Here is a 27,268-nt window from a genome sequence, read left to right as displayed (position 1 = left end):
AGTGTTGGGAAGAATGCTAAGCTAGATAAATGAATGTCTGGACTAACATGGCTCCTTTTTCTTCCATGCTCTTTGTCCCTTCCAACTGGGCCTACCTGTCGGTCATTCTGCAGGACGTGAAGGCCCAGCGTTCGATGCCTCTGATTGGCTTTGAGGTGAGCCTCCCTGAGCCGGGTGAACGGGTGGATCGGCGCCACGCTTTCCGGATCAGCCAGAGCCACCTGTGCTGGTATTTCAGCCCTGAGACTGAGGAGCTCCGGCAGCGATGGATGGAGGTGTTGAGCCGGGCTGGCCGCGGAGAAGAAGCCAAAGGGCCCCCTTCCATTGTGGAGGCCGACGAGGATACAGAGGCAGAGAGAACCTAGACTTGGAGGCTATGGGAGAAGGATCAAGAGTTGCCTCTGCCCGGCCTGGGGAACGTGCTTGCCATACTCTGTCCAGTATACTTGAAACATTTTCCCTTCCCCACCCTCCGGCATTTCTTCATCAGCGTCAAGGACCTGCCACGGGACACCTCCTTCCTCTTCCGTTACAAAGACTTCCCTGCGCTTCCTGACCATAGGAGTGATAATACATGCACTGAGACTTACGCCCGGGCAGTTCCTTGTCCAGCCTTGGCATGTGGAAACCCAATGCATTCCCCACTCCCCTGAAGAAGAAACTTGGATTCCTAAAAGCTGATTTCTTCCTTCCAACATGCCCTCCTCCTTGTCGTTTACATCTTGGACCAATATCTGTTCTTCCAGTATCCGCTGCTTATTTAGCACTTACTGAATATACTCTCCACTGCAGTGGCTTGGGGAAAGGGTGAGGGAATGAGAAACTGACATGGACCCAATTTTATTTCAGTGGGGGGTTTCTTTGGCCCCTTCTTCTGCATTGCTCTGCCTTCTTTCTTCATCCTTCCTCCAGATCTTTGTATGATACTAGGTGACATTTGACTTATTCATTTCCCTTTATGTCTAGCTACTTTGAGATAGAGAAGGTTGGCTTTAGCCTGTCTCAGATTTAGCAGACACCCTCCATACTTAGGACCTAAAGCCTCTTTCTTTAAGAACAGAATCGGAATTAAGGATATGTAATGTGAGAGATAAAGAGCTTGTGTAGGAGAAGAAGAAGAAACCCAACTCAGACAAGGCAAGGTCTGCTGTTACCGAGATACCTTTTCCTCTTTTCCCCCCAAAATGGCAGACCAGGTGAACTAATTGCCACATTCCAATGCTCGCTTTTCAATCTTCGACTATTTTCTTGGTTTCTAATGGCAGAGTCTTCTGAAGACTTCTCACAAAAATTCACTACAGTCAATGGAATTGCACAATATTGCTGGTGACATTCATATTACACTCTTCCAGTTGGTTGGTTGGTTGGGTGGTGGATTTAAAAAGGAGGAAAAGGCTGGGTTGTTGTAGGCTTTTTCGGGCTATATGGCCATGTTCTAGAGACATTCTCTCCTGATGTTTCGCCTGCATCTATGGCAAACATCCTCACAGGTAGTGAGGTCTGTTGGAACTAGGAAAATTGGGTTTATATATCTGTGGAATGACCAGGGTGGGACAAAGGGCTTTTGTCTGCTGGAGCTGGGTGTGAATGTTTCAACTGACCACCTTGATTAGCATTCAATGGGCTGACTGTGCCTAGAGCAAACCTTTGTTGAGAGGTAATCAGATGTCCCTGCCTGCTTCCTCTCTGTTGTTGTGTTGTTGCAATTTTAGAGCCCTTTAATACTGGCAGCCAGATTCTGCCTACGTTCATGGCCTCCCCCCCTCCGCCGAAACCGTCCACAATCTGTGGAATGACCAGGGTAGGGCAAAGAACTCTTGTCTGTTTCAACTGACCACCTTGATTAGCATTTGATGGCCTGGCAGCTGTTTGGCATGGCTTGTTAGTGTCTGGGGCAATCTTTTGTTGAGAGGTGATTAGATGTCCCTGATTGTTTCCTCTCTGTTGTTTTGCTATTGATGCCAGGCCATCAAATTCACACCTAACTCCAACAGACAAGAGTTCTTTGTCTCACCCTGGTCATTCCTCAGATATATAAACCCAATTTTCCTAGTTCCAACAGACCTCACTACCTCTGAGGATGCTTGCCATAGATGCAGGCGAAACGTCAGGAGAGAATGCCTCTAGATCATGGCCATATAGCCCGAAAAAACCTACAACAACCCAGTGATTCCAGCCATGAAAGCCTTCGACAATACGGGGAAAAGGCTTCTAAATGGGAAATTATATTCAGAGGTGCTTTTCAAATGTGAGAGAAGGCAATAGCACAAAAGCCAAATTAAATGCTAAAAGGGAGGATGATACAAGTGCATCGTCTAAATCAGGAGTCCTCAAACTAAAGCCGGATACGGCCCTCCAAGGTCATGTACCCGGCCCTCGCTCAGTCAACCTAAGTCTGAAACGACTTGAAGGCACACAACAACAATCCTATCTCATCAGCCAAAAGCAGGCCCACACTTCCCATTGAAATAATAATAAGTTTATATTTGTTAAAATTCTTCTTCATTTTAATTATTGTATTGTTTTAAAGTGTTTTTTGCACTACAAATATGTGCAGGGTGCATAGGAATTCATTCATGTTTTTTTTTCCAAATTATAATCCGACCCTCCAACAGTTTGAGGGACTTTGACCTGGCCCTCTGTTTAAAAAGTTTGAGGACCCCTGATCTAAATGATAAATCATCTGAAAGAAATACAGTTGGCTTTCCATATCCATGGATTCAGCCATAAAACAACTTGGAAAAAAAATCCAAAAAATTCAAAACCAAACCTTGATATTGCTATTTTATAGAAGGGGCATCATTTTACTGTGCCATTGTATATAATGGGACTTGGCCAGCCACAGATTTTTGTATCCATGGAAGGTCCAGGAAGGAAACATAGCAAATACCACAGGCCCGTGTTATAACCTCCTGGGGCATTTAATGGGAAACAAGGTGTGTAGAAGGAGCAAGAGGTCCTCTGTGGAGCCGGCGGCGGTCATAGATCCGCTTCCTTCTACAAAGGAGGCTGGCACACTGGAAGAGGCTGGATTAGAATAGAGCCAGGACTGATGTGATGTAAGTCCCATGTGTATCCATGTGAATGTAAGAACCGTCTTCCAACGTGAGCAAGATCCCTCCATTGAGGATTTCAAACTGGGGTCTGTCCACAAGCTCGGTTTAGGTGGGCAACACAAAGTTGCAAAATATTCAAGATTTGCACTTGGCTTTTTAAAAACACACCAGTGACTGAAGCCATTTTAAGCCGGGTGGTTTTCTTCAGCTGTCTAACCAACTCCTAATGTGGTGGTGCTTTTAATTGTATGGGGCTGATGCAATCAAATAATTCCTCCCCCACTTATCAGGACTCTTCTCAGAGGGTCCGTAATAGTTCTACTGGTACTGTCACAACAAAGAATACTATTAAAATAACTTGTTTATAGGCTGTGTTTTGCAAAACAGCCACCTCTCCCCTGCTACTGCAACTTTCAAGTGCTCTTCCAGGAGGAATGGTCTACAAATCATTGTACTAGAGCATTGTTTCCAACAGTTAGACCAAGCCTCATTTGCAGGGCATGACAAATATCCATTTTCTTCCTCTTTGTCCCCAGGACCTTAAAAAATGGGCAGCTTCCAGATCACTCTAAGCCATCTTTGATTGCTTCGACTACAGATGCACAAAAAATACTACACAGATATCTATAAGTACAATGTAAATACACAAATGACCTGTTGCTATAAACTTCAGCGAAAGTATCGATTCAATTAATCATGAGAATACTCAATTAATTCGTATAGTATATAAGCATAGGGAACAAATGTGATGGGATTATTTACAATGGTGTAATCTATATAAATAACTAGCCCTCCCCTGCCACGCGTTGCTGTGGCCCACATGGGGGTTCTGTGTGGGAGGTTTGGCCCAATTCTATCGTTGGTGGGGTTCAGAACGCTCTGTGATTGTAGGTGAACTATAAATCTCAGCAGCTACAACTCCCAAATGTCAAGATTCTATTTTCCCCAAACTCCACCAGCGTTCACATTTGGACATACTGAGTATTTGTGCAGAGTTTGGTCCAGATCCATCATTGTTTGAGTCCACAGTGATCTCTGGATGTAGGTGAACTAAAACGCCAAAACCAAAGGACACTGCCTACCAAACCCTTCCAGTATTTTCTGTTGGTCATGGGAGAGCTGAAAATTCACTACAGTCAATGGAATTGCACAATATTGCTGGTGACATTCATATTACACTCTTCCAGTTGGTTGGTTGGGTGGTGGATTTAAAAAGGAGGAAAAGGCTGGATTGCTGTAGGTTTTTTCGGGCTATATGGCCATGTTCTAGAGGCATTCTCTCCTGACGTTTCGCCTGCATCTATGGCAAGCATCCTCAGAGGTAGTGAGGTATGTTGGAACTAGGAAACAGGGTTTATATATCTGTGGAATGACTCAGGTGGGGCAAAGGACTCTTGTCTGCTGGAGCTAGGTGTGAATGTTTCAACTGATCACCTTGATTAGCATATAATGCCCTGACAGTGCCTGGAGCCAACTTTTGTTGAGAGGTGATGAGATGTCCTTGTTTGTTTCCTCTCTGTTGTTGTGCAGTTGCAATTTTAGAGTTTTTTGATACTGGTAGCCAGATTTCGTTCATTTTCATGGTTTCCTCCTTTGTCCCACCCTGGTCATTCCACATATATATAAACCTTTTTTCCTGGTTCCAACAGACCTCACAACTTCTGAGGATGCTTGCCATAGATGCAGGCGAAACGTCAGGAGAAAATGCCTCTAGACCATGGCCATATAGCCCGAAAAAACCTACAACAACCCAGTGATTTTCGACCATGAAAGCCTTCGACAATACATTAATTGAGTATTCTCATGATTAATTGAATTGATACTTTTGCTGAAGTTTATAGCAATAGGGCATTGGTATATTTACATTGCACAAAAAATACTATCTGTTTTTCCTGCGTGGATAGCTAGGGGAAGCAAAGCATATTTCTGAGTTTGCGCAGAACAAGCCATATTGTAAACAAGCTGGAGTTCACAAGCTTTCAACTCCTGGCTTCTAATTCTAACTAGGTAAATTTCTTTTTTCCTGTCAGAAGCGACTTGAGAAACTGCAAGTTGCTTCTGGTGTGAGAGAATTGGCCATCTGCAAGGACATTGCCCAGGGGACACCCGGATGTTTTTACCATTCTTGTGGGAGGCTTCTCTCATGTCCCCGCATGAGGAGCTGGAGCTGACAGAGGGAGCTCATCCACGCTCTCCCCGGATTCGAACCTGCGACCTGTCGGTCTTCAGTCTTGCCGGCACAGGGGTTTAACCCACTGCGCCACCGGGGGTCCTACTAGGTAGACATGGTTTATTTGTGGGGATGGTCACAGCCATAACAACTAGCCAGAATCCAAGACATAATTGTAATGCACTGCCTCACGGAAAGTTGGTGCTGATCTGAACACTGGAGGCCCACATGGGAGTGCCGTTGCCTACTATACCCAAACAGTTGCTAAAACTTTACAACATAGAGTTCTCAGCTTTGAACAGGCAAGGCCTTTTGCTCTCAGTGATGCTCTTGTGCTTCTGTTCGGCCATATTGGAAGACACAACCTGAGGCTCCCACTTAACACCCTTTTTCTCAAGACAGTTGCTCCCCCTCCTTGATAAAATGCATTTAAATGGCTGATACTCTTAAAAGTTCTGACCTTCACTGGACCAGAAGTTCTTCAGAAAGCAGTTTATGCCTTCCCTTACTGCTGGTACTGTTTCAAGTTAAAATGTGCGTGTGCAATGTATGTGTGTATGTATGTGTGTGTGCATGCGGTGGGAGGGGTATCCCTTTCCTTGTTTTCTCTAGGTTTCCTGGTGGTGCCCACTTCTATCCCCCTTCCCCACAAAGTCTCCTGGTGTAGAACTAGTGCATGTAACATTTATATTAAAAAAAAGCCTCAGTATTAAGGGATATACAAAATCTTACCAAAATAATATTTTATTGTTGCTCATGTACAGTGGCTGGCCACTACAGAGGTTAGGGAAAGGGAGCTTCTATTGACCGGAAGCCCCCATCCCCACAACCGAGATTTGTGTATTGTCCATTTTACTTTCTAGTTTCATTGTTGTATTTTGTTCTTCCAATGTCCATTTTTTTAAAAATACAGGATTTTGTTTTTCTGTCATGCGCATCTCTTTTTTCCCCCTGCAAAAAAGACAATCTCTCTTTTGGGAATGGTTCGGGAGAGGAGACTGATACGATTTTCTCTTCCAATAGTTGAAAACACGTAATGAGGATCCCACGCGGAGAAAACCTTTCGGGCGCAAGCTAGAATATATTTAGACATATGGCTTCTCATCACCATTTCAAACACCAGGAAAACAGCTGAGGCAGAAGGTAATCTCCCTTCCTGGAAAGCAGTTTCAATAATGATACGGACCTGATGTCCTTCAGCCATGATCGTATTCAGTGCAGTGCATCTCTTAAGAGAGTCCCAAAGGTGCAATGAGCCAAAGATGTGCAAAACGTCTACCACGGAGAACCTCTCTGCTTCCCTAAAGCACTCCCCTCTGCAACTGAAAGCCCCGTCACCATCCCAAACACGTTCTTCTCAATGTTCATAAAGAAATATCCATCCTGTGGAAATGCACAATTCAATTTGCCCCGTCACAACTTTGTGGCACCGTTCTAGGCATGACGCCATCAAGCACTGGGCTTGGTCGGGCTTCCTCATTTCTTTTTCTTCCTCACCAAGGTCCAACCATCTTCCTCCTCTGTGTTGGATGGGGGAGGAGGATTGGATGTTGGCCCATTCATGTTGGGAGTAGCACTGCACTCCATGGCCTGGGTGGGGAAGAAGTGAGACATTACAGGTTACTGGATTAGCTTTACATAAATACTGAAACTGAGTATCTTAAAGTACAGGTGGTATTTCCCCTTTAAAAAGCACTTGCTTGATCACAATGTTTGACAGATATCAAAGGGGTCTTCCAATTAGCAAATGGGTCTAATTTAGAGCTTATTTCTGAGCTTAGAGATTCAGTTGGATGCAATATTTATTATTTATTTATAACTTTTATACCCCAATCTTATCAAGACTTTCTGTATATATTTCAGATTTCAATATTAATGTCAAAAATACGTAGTATGATTTTACATAGGATTTGTGCTACATTAGAACAGTCATTAGAACAGTATTCCCTGTAGTAGCCAATGGATGTGAGAGCTGGACCTTAGGGAAGGCTGACCGAAGGAAGATCAATGCTTTTGAGCTGTGGTGTTGGAGGAAAGTTCTCAGAGTGCCTTGGACTGCGAGAAGATCCAATCAGTCCATCCTCCAGGAAATAAAGCCCGACTGCTCATTGGAGGGAAGGATACTAGAGACAAAGTTGAAGTACTTTGGCCATATCATGAGGAGACAGCAAAGCCTAGAGAAGACAATTATGCTGGGGAAAGTGGAAGGCAAAAGGAAGAGGGGCCGACCAAGGGCAAGATGGATGGATGGCATCCTTGAAGTGACTGGACTGACCTTGAAGGAGCTGGGGGTGGTGATGGCTGACAGGGAGCTCTGGCGTGGGCTGGTCCATGAGGTCACGAAGAGTCAGAGACGACTGAACAAATGAACAACAACAAGAACAGTCAAGACAAATATCACTTAAGTAAAATAAACATTAAATATTAAATAGCCGGAAAAATAAAATAAGGTGTAAACACTAAACTAATCTGGGAATCTGCTATTGCAACACAGAGGGACTCAGATCGGCTTACAGCAAGGATTCAATGCTAATAAAAAAGGTAAAGGTTGTCCCCTGACATTAAGTCCAGTCATGTCTGACTCTGGGGTGTGGTGCTCATCTCCATTTCTAAGCCGAAGAGCCGGCGTTGTCCATAGACACCTCCAAGGTCATGTGGCCGGCATGACTGCACGGAGCGCCCTTACCTTCCCGCTGGAGCGGTACCTATTGATCTACTCACATTTGCATGTTTTCGAACTACTAGGTTGGCAGAAGCTAGGGCTGACAGCGGAAGCTCACGCCTCTCCCCGGAATCGAACCTGTGACCTTTCGGTCAACAAGCTCAGCAGCTCAGCCCTTTAACCCACTGCACCACTGGGGATTCCTCAATGCTAATAGTACAATCTAAAAACTTCATATAATAATGAGTTAAAATACATATAGATTACAATTACAAATAAGCCAAATCGCCAAGATAAAATCATGTTCAACTCAGTCTGTATGTGTGGTCGATAACTTGGTTCTGTAGCCGGTTTCAACCATTACTCGGAATGGTTCCTTCCATAGCTAGGATTTTCCCAGCCTCCTGAAGGACAGGAGGGAGGGAGCAGATCTGATCTCAATCAGGAGAGAGTTCCATAGCCGAGGGGCCACCTCAGAAAAGGCCCTGTCTCTCGTTCCCGCCAGACGCGATTGCGAAAGTGGCGGGACCAAGAGCAGGGCCCCACCAGAAGATATTAATTGTCTTGATGGTTCCTAGAGGAGAATACATTCAGACAGGTAAACCGGGCTGGGACCGTATAGGGTTTTGTAGTTTAAAACCAGCACTTTGAATTGTGCTCGGAAGCTAATTGGCAGCCAGTGGAGCTGGCGCAACAAAGGAGTTGCGCGCTCCCTGTACCCCGCTCCCGTTAGTAAGTACAGTATAACTATTGGGTTTAATGTATTGTCGAAGGCTTTCATGGCCAGAATCACTGGGTTGTTGGAGGGTTTTTTGGGCTATATAGCCATGTTTTAGAAGCATTCTCTGCTGATGTTTCGCCTGCATCTATGGCAAACATCCTCAGACCTCACAACCTGAGGATGCTTGCCATAGATGCAAGCGAAACATCAGGATAGAATGATTCTAGAATATAGCCTAAAAAATCTACAACAACCCAGTGATTCCAGCCATGGAAGCCTTCGACAACACATTGCAAATCAGCCGCTTTACCAAGCCTTATAAATGCTGATTTATTATCAGTAAATGTTTTGGTTTAATGCATATTTTATATGCCTATGTATCCAGGGTCACATAAAAATGTATTGGGCAGAAAAGGGCTGTGAGTGGGAGTGTGCTAGACAATGAACACCAAAACATATACGATTGCAAGGTTGGATACTGAAAGGTATATCTGTATTTTTAATGAAAGAAACAAAAGTGGACAAGTTATGAAAAACTAGAACAAGCATGAGATTTTTTTAAAAAAAATACACAAAATATCTTCCCCAATATCCAACCCAATAAAACAGTATCCCAGTTTTCATTGTAAAATGTTGGAAGGATGTGTCATATATATACATATTCCAGAATACAGTCTTCAACCAATTTGATCCAATTCCTGAAAATGCATCTAAAACTTCAGTCTCAGTATCAAGTTTCATTCAAAACTTTTATTCTAGTGGATTGTTGTAGGTTTTTGGGCTGTATGGCCATGTTCAAGAAGTGTTTCGCCTGCATCTGTGGCAGACATCCTCAGAGGTTGTGAGGTCCTCACAACCTTTGAGGATACCTGCCACAGATGTAGGCGAAAACGTCAGGAGAGAATGCTTCTAGAACATGGCCATATAGCCCGAAAACCCTACAACAACCCAGTGATTCCAGCCATGAAAGCCTTCGACAATAGTTTGACTATTGCCGCATCAAAAGACAGCAGCCACAATGATGTCCAGTCTTTGGTAGGAGAGGAATGAGGAGAAGGAGGATTCGTAGGTTAGCCTAAAGAGCATAACTCCACACAAAACTGTGTATTTAAAAGCTGCTGAAGTAAGAACAAGTTTCAAGTCATCTGAGAAGTTTACAAGGAATATAGGAAAACTGCTCCCTCTGTCAGGGTTTTTTTTTTTGCACCACAAAGCCTGGTCTGTCCTTCCTTCCTGGCATAAAGCCGTGGTTTCCTCCTTGTCCTCACCACCCTCTTGCATCCTACTGAGATCAGGTTTTGAATAAGAGCTGCAAACTGGACACACACACACAAAACCAGCCTGAATCTAGATTTATCAATGGGCTTAGTGCTTGAACAACAGCCTTTGCAATACCTCTTCCTCTGCCTCCTGTTCATCTTCCTCCTCACTGCTGCTGCTCTGGTCTGCTGGCTGGGATTTTGCAGCGACCACCTTGGCCTCTTGCTTCTTCTGGGCCAGACGGACAATGGCTTCACGCACTGCTGCTCCATTTCCATGCTGGCACTGGCTGAAGAACAGGCACAGTTGCTGGCTCACCTACCGTGGGGGGAAGACAGACACGTCTCTTTCAGCAGCCGGCCCAAGGTCTCTTTCCCAGGGCAACTGCTCCAAGAGCTGGCATAAGAACTACATCTTTACTATGTCCCAGCAGACCACACAAAACTCCTAGGGTGGACAACCAAAGTCAGCAGTTCCTGGCTCTTCAAATATCTGGATGTTTTTAGTGCTGGAGCTGACAGCCGTAGCAATATTGATAAACACATAATAAAAAAGAATGACAAGATTATTTCTACTTCAGAAAATCCAATAAGGGTACCACACTGGCTTTTTCTGCTTTGCCAAAACAATGAAGTACAGTGAAGTAAGCTCAGCCTGAATGAGGCAGAATAGACTGCTCTGGCTTAAGAAGAGCAAATCCAAGAACAGGTCCTGAAGTCATAACTGGACATCTGTCCTCTAGAAAAAAAACAAAATGACCTCTCTATATGATGGACTGTTTCAAGATTGGGAAAGGCATACGGCAGGGTTGTATACTCTCACCCAACCTATTCAACTTATATGCAGAACACATCATGCGATGTGCAGGGCTTGACAAATGAAAGGCTGGGGTAAAATTTGCTGGAAGAAACATTAACATCCTTAGATATGCAGATGATACCACTTTGATGGTCAAAAGCGAGGAGGAGCTGAGTTGCCTTCTAATCAAGGCGAAAGAAGAAAGTGCAAAAGCTGGGTTGCAGTTAAACATTAAAAACCCAAGATTATGGCAACAAGAATTATTGATAACTGGCAAATAGAGGGAGAAAATGTGGAGGCCATGACAAACTTTGTATTTCTAGGTGCAAAGATTACTGCAGACGCAGACTGCAGCCAGGAAATCAGGAGACACTTACTTCTTGGAAGGAGAGCAATGACCAATCTCGATAAAATAGTGAAGAGTAGAGACAGGTAATAATAATAATAATAATTATTATTTATTTATTTGATCAGTCATATGACCATTTCAAAATAGAACACGAGTAAAAAACAAGGCAAAAAGGTGAGGACAGCAGCTGACCTACTATTTATAATCAGAATCTTATTTTCCTGGTTCTTCTTTCAGGAAATCTGCTCTTTTCTTAATAGCTTTCAGAATAAAAAGGCTTACTCTGATTATGCTGGAAATGAAATCAAGACATCAACTGGGGTGAGACAAGGGTGCATTTTAGCCGCTTATCTTTTTAACTTCTATATAAATGACATATAAATGACATTGTAAATAAATTATCCTCTGACAGTCTACATGGTCCTAAAGTTTTGTCCAGAACTATTAACATCCTGCTTTAGGCTGATGACATGGTGATTATGGCAACATCGCCAGTGGGACTAAGAAGATCCCTGGCAAAATTCAATTTGTACTGCGAGCTAAATTCACTTATTATGAACAAGGATAAATCCAAAATTATAGTCTTTGGAAAAAACAGGAAATGGTACACGTGGTCCCTGAAGGTGTACATTTGGAACAAATTAATTGCTACAAATATCTAGGCATTATGTTCTCTTCATCTGGTGCTTGGGCTAACCACATTACTCATAGTATACAAAGAGCAACGAAAGCAGCAGGTTCCATTTATAAGCTGTATCATCATAGATACCCAGGCACAATCAGACCTGCCCTGGAAGTCTTTAAAACAAAATAATGCCAGCACTTATATTTGGGGCTGAAATTTGGGGGCACACCAATTTGGCTAAGATCGAAGCTTTCCAAGTTAAGCAGCTTCGCACCTTCCTGGGCCTTTCCAGAACAACGCTGATGCCGGCAGTAAGGGCTGAGCTAGGAATACTACCAGTAAAAGCTCAAATCTTAATGAGACAGTTTAATTACTGGTCAAAAGTGAAGAGTAGAGACATCACACTGACAACCAAGATCTGCATAGTGAAAGCAATGGTATTCCCCATAGTAACCTATGGATGTGAGAGCTGGATCATAGGGAAGGCTGAGCGAAGATAAGATGCTTTTGAACTGTGGTGCTGGAGGAAAGTGCTGAGAGTGCCTTGGACTGTGAGAAGATCCAACCAGTCCATACTTCAGGAAATAAAGCCCGACTGCTCATTGGAGGGAAGGATAGTAGAGATGAAGTACTTTGGCCATATCATGAGAAGGAAGGAAAGCTTAGAGAAGACCATTATGCTGGGGAAAATTGAAGGAAAAAGGAAGAGGGGCCAACCAAGGGCAAGATGGATGGATTGACCTTGAAGGAGCTGGGGGTGGTGACGACCGACAGGGAGCTCTGGCGTGGACTGGTCCGTGAGGGCCTGAAGAGTCGGAAGCGACTCAACGAATAAACAACAAACAATATGATGGAGACGATGGTATAGCCCAACAACATCTACCACGCCACATGTTCTCTGGAAGGTAAGGCCTCCCATCAAAACAGTGACCTCCCTAGGTAGTGATATTTCTCCTCTATAACATCAATTCGGTTTTCCTCATGAAGACAGTCATAAAGGTATTTTGCCAAAAAGCATGTCAGCATCTCCTTCTGTCCATTTGTAGAGGTCGATCCTTCACTAAGGCAGAAAGCAATCCAGTACACCTACACAACCCAGACAATAGTCTGAAATGGCAAGATCTTCAATATACCTGCCTGACTTGGTGTCACCCCTGGGAGTGTGAGAAGAGGCTTCCTTTCTCTTACAGAGACACATCTTTTAAAAGCTTTAAAAAAAACTATTCAGAGAAATCTGGACTTTAAGCTAAACTGCATAAAACCACCAGGTGTTATGCCCTATAATACAGGGCTACCAACATTAAATATGTCATGCAATACCTAAGGAGTTCAGATTAGTATACATGGGCTTCTTTTCTTCTCTTATACCTCTGTAAATAATATTTCATTGAGACATTAACAGCCTGCAACAAGATTTGAGACTGAGTGGGGATTTGGACTTTGGTCTTCCTATTCTATTATGGAAGCTTTTATACAAAACATAGCCTCTCAACTGATGGAAGTCTACAACTGTTTTTGTTGCTCTGTGCTTTTAAGTTGTTTTCAACATATGGCTATTACAGAGTTTTCTTGACAAGATTTGTCTCTGATTTGAAACGGAGAGTGTGACTAACCTAAGGTTACCTGGTGGGCTTCCACTTTCTTTTCCGTTTCAGGAGCGACTTGAGAAAGTCGCTTCTGGTGTGGGAGAATTGGCCATCTGCAAGGACATTGCTCAGGGGAAGCCCGGATGTTTTACTATCCTTGTGGGAGGCTTCTCTTGTGTCCCCACATGGGGAGCTGGAGCTGACAGAGGGAGCTCATTCACGCTCCACGCTCTCCCCGGATTTGAACCTCCCCGGATTTAACCCATTGCACCACTGAGGGCTCTGATTCCACTGCAGAGCATGGATTCAAACCCTGGTCTTCAGAATCGTAGTCTAATGAGCAACCTCTACAATACCTTAGATATAACTAGTCCTAATCAAAAAGCAACTGTGCACTTTTTAATTGCTTTAGCAAACAAACAAGGCCTCCTATCATGCTCTAAGCCAGGGGTCCTCAAACTTTCTAAACAGAGGGCCAAGTCACAGTCCCTCAAACTTTTGGAGGGGTGGATTATAATTTGGAAAAAAAAACATGAATTCCTATGCACACTGCACATATTTCTAGTTCAAAAAAACACTTAAAACAATACAATAATTAAAATGAACCATTTTAACAAATATACACTTATTAGTATTTCAATGGGAAGTGTGGGCCTGCTTTTGGCTGATGAGATAGAATTGTTGTTGCTGTTGTGCGCTTCCAAGTTGTTTCAGACTTAGGTTGACCCTGAGCGAGGGCCGGGTAAATGACCTTGAAGGGCCGTATCCAGCCCACGGGCCGTAGTTTGAAGACCCCTGGTTTAACCCATTGCACCACCGAGGGCTCTGCTTCCACTGCAGAGTTTGGATTCAAACCCTGGTCTTCAGAATGGTAGTCTAATGAGCCACCTCTATAATACATTTGATATAACTAGTCCTAATCAAAAAGCAACTGTGCACTTTTTAATTGCTTTAGCAAACAAACAAGACCTCCTATCATGCTCTAAGCCTCCAGTTTAAGATGGAATGCCTTCCCCTGAACACAGATGACAAGACCTCTGTCTCTTTTGGTTGTGCTGCCCTCTGCAGCACAGAATTCAGAAGCACTGGGCCAGAGCCATTTGCTATGCAACTTGATCATCAGACCCTGTCTTGTCAAGTAGAACAACAGCACTCCACTCTGGTGAACTGTAATCACGTCAGGCAGGGAGATCAAGGTCAGTTAAAATCAACAGACCGAGAATGGATTCAATGAGAGCAAGAACAGAATACATGGAGAAGTGTGATATGGAAAAGGGCCCTAATCTTAACAGACTTGTATGGATCCAGCGAAACTCCAAAGGACATAATGGGTAGAGAATACAACCATGTACAAAATCCCAATTACTGTAATAATTACTGTATTGAGATTATGACCATGCTCCAGATTCCAGAATCTAAATTCACCTGCTCTATAGGTTACTAAGAGTGGCTTCTTACGAATGTCTTCTACCCTTTCCTGCAAAAAGAGTAATTTCATGTATGAGAGTTGAATGAAAAGTAATGCCTCCACCTTCATTACTTGGATTTAGATGGGAATATTTTAATAAATCAAATGCAGAAATAATCCTTGGAATGTGCTGTTTAACAACCACTATTCACTTTTCCACATAATCACCAGACAATTGGATACATTTCTGCCAACGATGAGTAAGTTTTCTAAAGCCGTCACGGAAGAAGTCAACACTCTGTTTCCGCAACCAGCGTCTCACAGTTCTCTCAACGTCTTCATCAGAATCATAATGATGTCCCCACAGATCTTCTTTCATTATCAGGAACAGATGGAATTCAGATGGTGCTAAATCTGGACTGTATGGAGGATGTCATATGGTGGTGAGATCCAGTCTCTGAAGTTTCAAGTCTGTGTGCTTTTATTTCAGGAGTCAGCATCCTCGGTACCCATTGTGCACAGATCTTCTAATAGCCAAGCAAAGCAATAATGTGACCCACATACGTTCTTGTGAAATCAGATTATGCTTGAAATTTCTCTCTGAGTGATATGACGATCGTCCTGAATCAATCCGTCAACCTTTTGCTTGTGAAACTCTGTGGTTGTTGTCACAGGATGTCCAACTATTTGTTTGTCAAGCAAGTCAGATGTTCCCACCTCAACATCTTTAAACTTACTCACCCAACGACGCACACTACTCACATCAACACAATCACCATAAACAACTTGCATTCTCTGATGAATCTCCTTTAGGGTGGCAACTTCTGCTGTCAAGAATTCAATGACTGCACGTTGTTTAAGTCGCACTGACCGACAGTCTGTGCAGGGTTCCATACTTCACACTTTAACAACACAACCATTCAATGCCAAGGCTTCCCACCAAAATGGAACTGTAGAGGAGAGTCTACTGAACAAGCCAGTACCTGCCGCATACCAGTACTGCCATCTGTTGAGGAGTTACGAAGGTGGAGGCATTACTTTTCATTCAACTCTCGTACTTCTATGCATTATCCATCCAGCCTGTAGTGAACATACCTTCTATTGCTCTCAAACTCTGGTTTTGTCTTGTGTAAGTCTATGCTCCTCTTTCCCAATTTCCTTTGACAGAAATGTCAGAGAATTGACACCTTCACATGGATCTCGCTAGTTACATTTGAAAGGAAGGAGCTGGGATGGTTTCAAATCAGATTCAGCTAAGATTTTGTTTGGAATGTGTATTCTTGCTTGCTCTTGTGTCCTATTGGTCACACAAAATGTGATGGATTTTGTGGGCTCATTCGGTGAGATGTTGAGTAATGTCATTTACTGGAATAAAGTATTGTCGAAGGCTTTTATGGCCGGAATCAATGGGTTGTTGTAGGTTGCTTGCCACAGATGCAGGTGAAACGTCAGGAGAGAATGCTTCTAGAACATGGCCATATAGCCCAAAAAACCTACAACAATCCACTGGAATAATGTTTTTGAGCTGATGGCCTTCAGGTCAATCCCAGTCCTGGACCCTTGAAACAAGGCATAAGGGAGAGGAAAAAGGAGGGAAGAGGGACATACCTGAGTCAAACTACCATCTTCTACCATTGTGTCAAATTCATTGTTCATCAACTCAGCAAGGAAATCCTCCACCTCATCTGGCTCCAGGTCAGCTGCAAGGAAGATGAACAAAGATAGGAGTCAGAAACTGCAGAGCGAAGAAGGAAGAATTCCAAGATAACACTGGCCAGATTTTCTCCAAGACTGTCATAATACACTCATCAGCCCCAGACAACACAGCCAACAGTAAGGGATTGTGGGAGTTGTAGTCTAAGATATCTGGTCAGTGAGAAGTTCCATACTCATGGCATAAAAGAAAAGAATCTTTACCTCTGATCAACACCATGTTTTACTTTAACTGCCTGAATTTCAACTTCCTGGGATCAGGGATTGTTGTCATGGGTTTTCTGCTCTGTCAAGATTCAGATTTAGTGGTCACAACTGGGAGGTTGGAAGCCAGGACTCATCACCTTCAGTTCAGCAGGAAGTAATTTATTTATTGTGTCAGGAGCGAACATATTCTCCCCTATGAACCATCAAGAACATTAAGATCTTCCAGAGAAGACCTGCTCTTGGTTCCATCACCTTCGCAAGCACATTTGGTGGGAACGAGAGCTTCTCTGTGGTGGCCCCTCAGCTATGGAACTCTCTCCCGAGTGAGATTAGATCTGCCCTCTCCCTCTTGTCCTTCAGGAGGCTAGTGAAATCCTGGTTATAGAACAAAGCATTCCCAGAATAATGGCCGAGACTGATTATAGACCAAAGTGAGTGACCACATATGCAGACTGAGTTGAACATGATTTTACCTTGGCAATTTGGTATATATGTATTTTAACTTGTTGTTATGATATGATGTTTTTAGATTGTACTATTAGCATTGAATCCTTGCTGTAAGCTGGTCTGAGTCCCTCTACGGAGGTGAGAAGATCGGGATATAAAACTTTAAAATAAATAATAATAAATAAACCAAACAGTTGTATTGTATTTAAAACACACACACATAAAGTTTGCAAACTTGGCATTCTCTTAAATGTCTTTTGACCAGTAGCTGACCAATACAACTGTTTGATTCGCTCCTGACACGATAAATAAATAAATTCCTCCTGAACTGAAGGTGATGAGTCCTGGCTTCCAACCTCCCAGTTGTGATCACTAAATCTGAATCTTGACAGAGCAGAAAACCCATGACAAGAATCCCTGATCCCAGAGTTTCTGGTTCAACCACGCACCTCTCAGGTAGATGCACTATGTGACATGTTTGGTTTTGAAATTTCAGGACAATTATAATGGAGGATAATGGCTCTCTCCTGCTTTCAGTCAATATAGGCAGTCCCCAAGTTACAAACAAGATAGGTTCTGTAGGTTTGTTCTTAAGTTGAATGTGTATGTAAGTCAAAACAAATACGTTTTAAAATGTAACTTCAGCCACACACACATCTATATAAATAAAAATGTAATGTTCGTTTGTGGGATTAAGATAACTCAAAAACCACTGGACGAATTGACACGAAATTTGGACACAATACCTCTAACAGGCCAAAGAGTGACGATCACTCATAATTTCCCACCCCACCCCCAAAAAACAGTGAAAGGACTTAAAAACCCCAAAAAGTTAAGTGACAAAAAGCTAAATGACGATACAATAAAAAACAGAAGGATGAGGGAGGGAGGGAAGGAAGGGGAGAAAGAAAGAAAGAAAGAAAGAAAGAAAGAAAGAAAGAAAGAAAGAAAGAAAGAAAGAAAGAAAGACAGACAGGCAGACAAGAAAAGAAGGAAGGAAGGAAGGAAGGAAGGAAGGAAGGAAGGAAGGAAGGAAGGAAGGAGAGAAGGAAGCCTGGAAGCAAAGAGCAAAGGAAGGAAGGAAGAAAAGAGGTAGAGAAGGAAGAAAGGAGAGAAAGAGGAAGGAAAAGAAAAAGGAGAAAAGGAAAGAAAAAAACGAAAGAAAGAAAAGAGGGAGCGAAGGAAGGAGGGAAAGAAGGAGAAAAAGTGGGAAGGAAGGAAAGAAGAAAGAAAGAAGAAAGGATGGAAGCAAAAAGCAAAGGAAGGAAGGAAAGAGGTAGAGAAGGAAGAAAGGTGAGAAAGAGAGAGGGAAAGAAAGAGGTAGAGTAGGAAGCAAGGAGGGAAAGGGGAGGAAAAGAAAAAGGGGGAAGGAAAGAGGTAGAGAAGGAAGGAAGGAGAGAAGGAAAAGAAAAAGGAAAGGGGGAGTGAAGAAAGAAGAGAAAGAAGGAGAGAAAGAGGGAGGGAAGGTTGGCCACAGCAACACGTGGCGTGGCAGGTACAGCTAGTATATATGCATGCATGCATGAATGCTTTGGATAGCATAGGGAAGGGTTAAAACCCCTGTAGTGTTTGTTTTGCTGTCTGTGCCTCTGTTCAGAAGATTTCACCTCCCTTTCTGTCCGTGTGATAATTGGATTTTGAAAAATGTGGCTTGTTGTGGAAACAAGTATTGGTGATAAAGCTTCTGTAGACGAGGACTTGAAAAAATAATCTGCAATACATATTCCCAGGTTCTAGGCACTGTAAAGGGAGCCTCCAGTGGCGCAGTGGGTTAACCCACTGAGCTGCTAAACTTGCTGACCGAAAGGTCGCAGGTTCGACTCTGAGGAGCAGCATGAGCTTCCGCTGTCAGCCCCAGCTTCTGCCAACCTAGCAGTTCGAAAACAAGCAAATGTGAGTAGATCAATAGGTACCACTACGGTGGGAAGGTAATGGCGCTCCATTCAGTCATGCTGGCCACATGACCTTGGAAATGTCTACGGACAACGCCGGCTCTTCGGTTTAGAAATGGAGATGAGCACCAACCCCCAGAGTCAGGCACGGCTGGACTTAACGTCAGGGGAAGACCTTTACCTTTGGCACTGTAAACCTCTCGCAAAATAACTCTTCCAAGTTCAATATTGAAGAAGCTACCTATGACTGAACTGTTCTCTTGTTGTCAATTCTAGGATATTAGTCTCAGATGGGATACCCACCATAGCCAAACATCAAATCAGAGAGCCATTATGCTGCGCCAGATGAAGGAAAAACCCAGGCAAAAATAAGTTCTCACTAATGACCCATTTTAATTGGTATCACATCATCTGTCGGCTATCCACACCAATAAGAACCTGATATTGGACTCATTCAGACATTGTTTAGGCACCTTACCATTGCTTTGGAAGTACTGCTCCACAGCGCCAACCATCCATGCTGCTTTTTCTTGGCTGTATGCCCCTCCAAAGCCATTTTCAACAGCAATCTGTACCAAAAAAAAAAAAGAAGTCAAGGACTCATTCATTAAAAATACCTTCAACGCGCAAGCAATCTTCTAGTCAACAAGTGGAGACTTGGTGGTGTGAAAATAAACACATTTTAAGGGTGGCAGTGGGAGACTGACAGTGCTTTGGCTGTCTGCAAAACACATATTTTCAGTTCTGGGCTGAGCTTTTAAAAGGCACATTTTACTTCAATTTAAGATGCTGAATTAAGAAAATGCTATCTCTGTCCTTAGTGACACGTGGAACACTTTTAAAAAGATTCTTATTCTCCTTAAGTTGCAGGAGAAACCGATCTGTGCATAAACACGTATCAACTTGCATACATGCAGGCGAAACGTCAGGAGAGAATGCTTCTAGAACATGGCCATATAGCCCAAAAAAAAACTACAACAATCCAATGATTCAGCCATGAAAGCCTTTGACAATACTTATCAACTCTGCTTGTAACACAAGGGGAGAGACACAACTGACAGTTCACACTTCAATTTTTTGTGAGTATTTTTGTGACATTGCTTACAAAGTTGGGTGCATACTGCAAGGGAAGAAGTCACTGCTGTTAGCATTAAAACAACAACAGCATTTGTGATGTGGAATGTATGGGTCTTAAGATGTTGATTTGCAACTCCCATGATTTCTTATTGCTAGTTAAGGGTCTGGAGTACAATCCCTATGAGGAGCAGTTTAAAGAGTTGGGCATGTTTAGCCTGCAGAAGAGAAGGCTGAGAGAAGACATGATGAGGACCATGTATTAAGGGGGAAGTCATAGGGAGGAAGGAGCAAGCTTGTTTTCTGCTTCCCTGGAAACTAGGATGTGGAACAATGGCTTCAAACTACAAGAAAGGAGATTCCACCTGAACATTAAAAAGAACTTCTTAACTGTGAGACCTGTTCAGCAGTGGAACTCTCTGCCCCGGAGTGTGGTGGTAGCGGCTCCTTCTTTGGAGACTTTTAAACAGGCTGGATGCCCATCTGTCAGGGGTGCTTTGAATGCAATTTTCCTGCTTCTTGACTACTTCAACTAGCAACAAGCAGACTTTCACCTAGCAATAGCCAATTCAATGACATCACAGAGGGCTACTTCACCTATCAACAAGCAAACTTTCACCTAGCAACAATCGGGCCACTTCAACTAGCAACATCTTAAGCCTTCACCTAGCAACAGCCAATTAAATTACATCACAGAGGGCGACTTCACCTATCAACAAGCAAACTTTCACCTAGCAACAGCCAATTCAATGACTTCACAGAGGGCGACTTCACCTGTCAACAAGCAAACTTTCACCTAGCAACAGCCAATTCAATGACTTCACAGAGGGCTACTTCACCTATCAACAAGCAAACTTTCACCTAGCAACAGCCAATTCAATGACTTCACAGAGGGCTACTTCACCTATCAACAAGCAAACTTTCACCTAGCAACAGCCAATTCAATGACTTCACAGAGGGCGACTTCACCTATCAACAAGCAAACTTTCACCTAGCAACAGCCAATTCAATGACTTCACAGAGGGCTACTTCACCTATCAACAAGCAAACTTTCACCTAGCAACAGCCAATTCAATGACTTCACAGAGGGCTACTTCACCTATCAACAAGCAAACTTTCACCTAGCAACAGCCAATTCAATGACTTCACAGAGGGCGACTTCACCTATCAACAAGCAAACTTTCACCTAGCAACAGCCAATTCAATGACTTCACAGAGGGCGACTTCACCTATCAACAAGCAAACTTTCACCTAGCAACAGCCAATTCAATGACTTCACAGAGGGCTACTTCACCTATCAACAAGCAAACTTTCACCTAGCAACAGCCAATTCAATGACTTCACAGAGGGCTACTTCACCTATCAACAAGCAAACTTTCACCTAGCAACAGCCAATTCAATGACTTCACAGAGGGCGACTTCACCTATCAACAAGCAAACTTTCACCTAGCAACAGCCAATTCAATGACTTCACAGAGGGCGACTTCACCTATCAACAAGCAAACTTTCACCTAGCAACAGCCAATTCAATGACTTCACAGAGGGCTACTTCACCTATCAACAAGCAAACTTTCACCTAGCAACAGCCAATTCAATGACTTCACAGAGGGCTACTTCACCTATCAACAAGCAAACTTTCACCTAGCAACAGCCAATTCAATGACTTCACAGAGGGCGACTTCACCTATCAACAAGCAAACTTTCACCTAGCAACAGCCAATTCAATGACTTCACAGAGGGCTACTTCACCTATCAACAAGCAAACTTTCACCTAGCAACAGCCAATTCAATGACTTCACAGAGGGCTACTTCACCTATCAACAAGCAAACTTTCACCTAGCAACAATTGGGCCACTTCAACTAGCAACATCGAAACTTTCACCTAGCAACAGCTAATTAAATTACATCACAGAGTCCACTTCACCTAGCAACAAGCAAACCATCTAGCAACAGCCAATTCACTGGCATCACAGACGGCCACTTCACCTGGCAAAAAGCAAACCTTCCCCTAGCAACAGTCAATCGGGCCACTTCAACTAGCAACATCCAAACCTTCACCTAGCAACAGCCGATTCAATGACATCACAGAGGGCCACTTCACCTAGCAACAAGCAAACCTTCAACTAGCAACAGCCAATTCAATGACATCACAGAGGGCTACTTCACCTAGCAACAAGCAAACCTTCACCTAGCAACAATTAGGCCACTTCAACTAGCAACAACTAAACCTTCACCTAGCAACAGCCAATTCAATGACATCTTCACCTAGCAACAAGCAAACCTTCACCTAGCAACAGCCAATCCGGTGACACCACAGAGGACCACTTCACCTTGCAACAGCCAAGCCTTCACCTAACAACAGCCAAGGGCCACTTCACCTTACAACAGTCAAACCATCTAGCAACAGCCAAAACTTCACCTAATAACAGCCAATCCTGCAACATCAGAGGGCTACTTCACCTAGCAACTGTTTTTGTAGTCCAGACAAACATAAAGAAATGAAGACTTTGACTTTTATATAGATTAATCTGTAATCCATACAAAAAAAGGTCAAGATCTATTCAGTGTATTCATTTCCAAGACTCTTGTGTTATTGGCTGGGAAGCCAGCTCCCGCCTTTCACAAGATCCCAATGAATGGGTGCAACCAAGCAAGAGCAACTTTCGGCCCTTCAGGTTGTTTTGGACTTCAACTCCCAGAAACACCCGCTGTTAGGAATTGTCGAAGTCCAAAACACTCGAAGGGACCCGAAGGTTGCCTATACCTGAGGTATGGGCCCACTCACAGGAGGGGCCTCACCTTTGGGTGTAGTTTTTTGTTTTGGACTTCAACTCCCAGAATTCCCTGCCGGTGCGGCCATTGTGCAGGGCTTCTGGGAGTTGAAGTCTCCCACACGTTGGGGGCCTTTCCTGACTCGCCTTAAACTAACCCTTACGCCTCCTTCCCAGTCTCCCGGAGGGGCTCCGGGGCCAGCAACGAATGGATGACGGTACCTGCAGGACGGGCCAGCTGCCCAGCAAGGCCTCCACGCCTTGCCCGAAGAGGCCACGTGGCTCCGCGCTCGGCGCCGCCATGGCAAGCAGCAGGCAGGCAGGCAGAGGGCCGCGCGCCGAATCATCGATGGGAGGCAGGCAGGCACGAGGAGGGAGGCTCGCGCAGAGCCAAAGATCTGCGCGCGCTTCCTTTGTGCTTCCCTTGCATGGCGGAATGGGGTTGGGCTTCCAACTCTGATTCTAAGGTCTCTCTCTATCCCAGCGTTTCTCAACCTGGGGGTCGGGAGTGTCAAGGGGGTGTCAGAGGGGTCACCAAAGACCATCAGAAAAAACAGTATTTTCTGTTGGTCATGGGGGTTCTGTGTGGGATGTTTGGCCCAATTCTATCATTGGTAGAATTCAGAATGCTCATTGATTGTAGGTGAACTATAAATCCCAGCAACTACTACTCCCAAATGTCAAGATCTATTTCCCCCAAACTCCACCAGTGTTCACATTTGGGTATATTGAGTATTCCTGTCAGGTTTGGCCCAGATCCATCATTGTTTGAGTCCACAGTGCTCTCTGGATGTGGGTGAACTACAACTCCAAAACTCAAGGTCAATGCCCACCAAACCTTTCCAGTATTTTCTGTTGGTCATGGGAGTTCTGTGTGCCAAGTTTGGTTCCTATTTCATCATTGGTAGAGTTAAGAATGCTCTTTGAATGTAGATGAACTGTAAATCTCAGTAATTACAACTCCCAAATGAAAAAATCAGCCCCACCAGTATTCAAATTTGGGCATATCAGGTATTTGTGCCATATTTGGTGCAGGGAATGAAAATACATCCTGCATATCAGAATGCTGATTCGTAACAGTAGCAAAATTACAGTTATGGGGTAGCAACGAAAATAATGTTATGGTTGGGGGTCACCACAACATGAGGAACTGTATTAAGGGGTGTCGCGGCATTAGGAAGGTTGAGAACCACTGCTCTATCCCTTCTTGTATATCGGGGGGGGGGGGGGGCATCTAAACTGCTCTTGACTGGAGTGAAGAAGGGGGGGGGGGCAGGGGACAGTTCCACCTTGTCTCCTATGCTACACTAATAATGTAAAGTTATACTGTATAATATATTGTATATACATATAATATTTATAATATTGTAATGTAATGCAATATAATATAATTATATAATAATTATATATTTTATATTACATGTGATGTTATGAATAATATTACAGTATGATGGTCTTCTTTTTCTCAGGTGATCCCTCGTTGTCCAAGTAGGATAATCTTCCAGGGTGGGTCTGTAGGTGACTATGGAGCCCTATTCTTTATTTATTTATTTATTTAGCAGTGTTGTATACTGGTCTTCTCCCCTCTATCGGGGGACTCGGGCCGGTTTCCAACAATAAAATCACAAAACAATAATTAAAAACATCATATAACATATTCAATTAAAACGTTATAATAGCAAAATGCAATCACATAATAACAATGGTCAGTCGTCATACTGAATTCGTTGTCCATCATTCATCGTCATCTATCCGATCACAGAAATATTGATTCACTCGTCGAAAGCCAAACCCCATAGCCAGGTTTTCACCCGTTTTCTGAACGACAGAATGGAGGGGGCAGTTCTGAGTCGAGGGGCCACCACCGAGAAGGCCCTGTCCCTCGTCCCCACCAGACGCGCCTGAGAGGCCAGTGGGTCCGAGAGCAGGGCCCCTCCAGACAATCTTAACAACTTGGATGGTTCATAGGGGAGAATACATTCGGACAGGTAAACTGGGTCGGAGTCGTTTAGGGCTTTATAGGTTAACACCAGCACTTTGAATTCTGCTCGGAAGCTAATTGGCAGCCAGTGGAGCTGGCGCAACAGAGGAGTAGTATGCTCCCTGTACCCTGCTCGTGTTAGCATTCTGGCTGCTGCACATTGGACCAGTTGGAGCTTCCGGGCAGTCTTCAAAGGCAACCCCACATAGAGAGCGTTGCAGTAATCTAAACGGGATGTAACCAAAGCGTGGACCTGCATCGTCTCCCACAGTGAGGGCATTGGTTTCCAGGTGGAAGGCAGTCCCGGTCGCGGTTGGCTTGACGCACCTTCCTCTTGGCACGTTTCTCCCTTTCGCACTCCATTGGGGCCTCTTCAAATTCTGCAACACTGCTGGTCACAGCTGACCTCCAGCTGGAGCGCTCACAGGCCAGTGTCTCTACCAGAGTTTTTAAGGTTGGTTTTGAACCCATCTTTAAATCTCTTTTCCAGCCTGCCAACATTCCGTTTTCCGTTCTTGAGTTTGGAGTAGAGCATATGGCTTTGGTTGTGAGAGTGGTCCAGCATTTCTGTGTTCTCAAACAATATGCTGTGTCCAGGTTGGTTCATCAGGTGCTCTGCTATGGCTGACTTCTCTGGTTGAATCAGTCAGCAGTGTCTTTCATGTCAGAACAACCACCATGTCAGACTACACAGAGAAGCCATTGAAATCCACAAGCATGTGGACAATTTCAACAGAAAGGAGGAAACCATGAAAATGAACAAAATCTGGCTACCAGTATTCAAAAACTCTAAAATTACAACAGCAAAACAACAGAGAGGAACAATCAGGGACATCTAATCACCTCTCAAGAAAAGATTGCCCCAGGCACCAACAAGCCACACCAAACAACTGCCAGGCCATCAAATGCTAATCAAGGTGGTCAGTTGAAACATTCACACCTAGCTCCAACAGACAAGAGTTCTTTGTCCCACCTGGTCATTCCATAGATATATAAACCCATTTTCCTCGTTCCAACAGACCTCACTACCTCTGAGGATGCTTGCCATAGATGAAGACGAAACGTCAGGAGAGAATGCCTCTAGAACATGGCCATATAGCCCCAAAAAAACCTACAACAACCCAATAATTAAATTCTTAACAAAATCCTATATTCTGAGCAGTTAATATTTTAAACAAGTAGAAAAACATCACCTGAGTTAATCTGTGCTGAGAAGCTAAGTGCTTAAACTTTTATAAAGCAGGAGCTTATGTATCCAGTGTTGCCTAAGTTACGCATTTTCTAATGGGACCATTGTAAAATTATAAAGCTACCCTATTTATTTCTAATAAATAGGGTATACATACATTTTTCTTCTAAAAAGTGTGTTTTCTGGCCATCTATACACTTGCCTGTGGTTCCATTAGTGCTCCGTGAATGACCCTCTTTAAATGCTTCAAGGCATTATTTTCCATTCATTTTGCACATTACAACACTGAGTATACTACACAAGTGATGTCTTTGGAGTCATGAACACCAGAGTCCTAACAATAAAGAATAAGAGCCGCAGAATTCAGGCTCACTCCTGTGGAAAAACACTTCAGATTGGGCTGCAAACAACTTTGTGTTCCTTTTCTCCACAGTAGCAGTACATAATTTATTAGCTACTTTCCACAAACAAATGAGATAGACTTAATTAAGAAATCTACATTCATAAATGATGAGTGTTGTAATGTTTTAATGAATAGCAACGAAGCTCCTAGATGGATAGGAGGAGACTTCTGATTAAAGACTTCCCAGTATGACTGCCCAAAACTAGCTCAGGCTGAATGAATAGCGGAGTGATGATTCTCAATTCCACCATTCACTTCCTGATGCCATTATATGCTTGGTGCTGAACCCCAGAATGGTACTACCGTCACTATATATTGCTATTAAAGTAGTGGTAATGGCACTCAATGCTAAGTGATTTAATTGCTTAGATTAAAAATAAAGATATAGCAACAGCTAATGAGGCATAAAAGCCACATCGATTCACTAAAGTTAGAACACATCAGAGTATTCTGATGTCTTTGGGAGGCCACCTGGAAAGAATGGAAGAAAGTGATGCTGAAATCCTCTCGTATACTGCCTCTTAAACTCTGGATCCCAACCAATTTTTGGGGTCACAAAAAATTGGCTGCAATAAAAGGTTTCTGAACGCCATTCTTTTTTACTCAAGCAACTTGCTGTGTTTACAATAGAATCTGCAGAAAATGCTTCAGCTGTACTCCACAAAAAGGAAAATCAGCTTGTTTAGAAAGCTTTGCAAATGCTGATTTGTCTCAACAATGTTAGGTTTTTATATTATTATTATTATTATTATTATTATTATTAACTTTATTTGTACCCCGCTAGCATCTTCCGAAGGACTCGATGCGGCTTACACAGGCCGAAGCCTCAAAACACAATACAATAGAAAACATAACACAACAATAAACAAAGCAAATCAAAACAATTAAGCAAAATAACAACAATGACAATACATCAATACCTCAAGACACTATTAAAACTGGTTCGGCCGGCGCAG

At 43.4% G+C, this 27,268-nt stretch overlaps 2 protein-coding genes across 2 annotated transcripts in view; one reads left to right on the top strand and one right to left on the bottom strand.

The window, feature by feature from the left end:
- Positions 1–6,157, top strand: part of FGD1 (FYVE, RhoGEF and PH domain containing 1) — a 146,780-nt gene extending 140,623 nt beyond the window's left edge. Inside the window, exon 18 of the mRNA XM_060763285.2 lies at positions 114–6,157. Within this exon, the coding sequence (XP_060619268.2) occupies positions 114–365 (252 nt within the window). The 3' untranslated portion in view covers positions 366–6,157. The remainder of the gene's footprint in view (positions 1–113) is intronic.
- On the bottom strand, positions 5,955–23,093 carry TSR2 (TSR2 ribosome maturation factor). The gene is made up of 5 exons (XM_060763290.2): positions 22,962–23,093; positions 19,373–19,463; positions 16,244–16,335; positions 10,005–10,187; positions 5,955–6,816 (listed from the first exon to the last, which is right to left on the bottom strand). Exons 1-5 carry the CDS (start codon positions 23,040–23,042, stop codon positions 6,703–6,705), a joined length of 561 nt encoding a protein of 186 aa, XP_060619273.1. The 5' UTR covers positions 23,043–23,093; the 3' UTR covers positions 5,955–6,702.
- Positions 23,094–27,268: the final 4,175 nt, after the last annotated feature.

The sequence above is a fragment of the Anolis sagrei genome, chromosome 2 (assembly GCF_037176765.1).
Source record: "Anolis sagrei isolate rAnoSag1 chromosome 2, rAnoSag1.mat, whole genome shotgun sequence".
In the NCBI taxonomy this organism is placed as follows: domain Eukaryota; kingdom Metazoa; phylum Chordata; class Lepidosauria; order Squamata; family Dactyloidae; genus Anolis; species Anolis sagrei.
The sequence above is the reverse complement of the archived record's forward strand: the minus strand, read 5'-3'. Positions and strand labels throughout refer to the sequence as shown.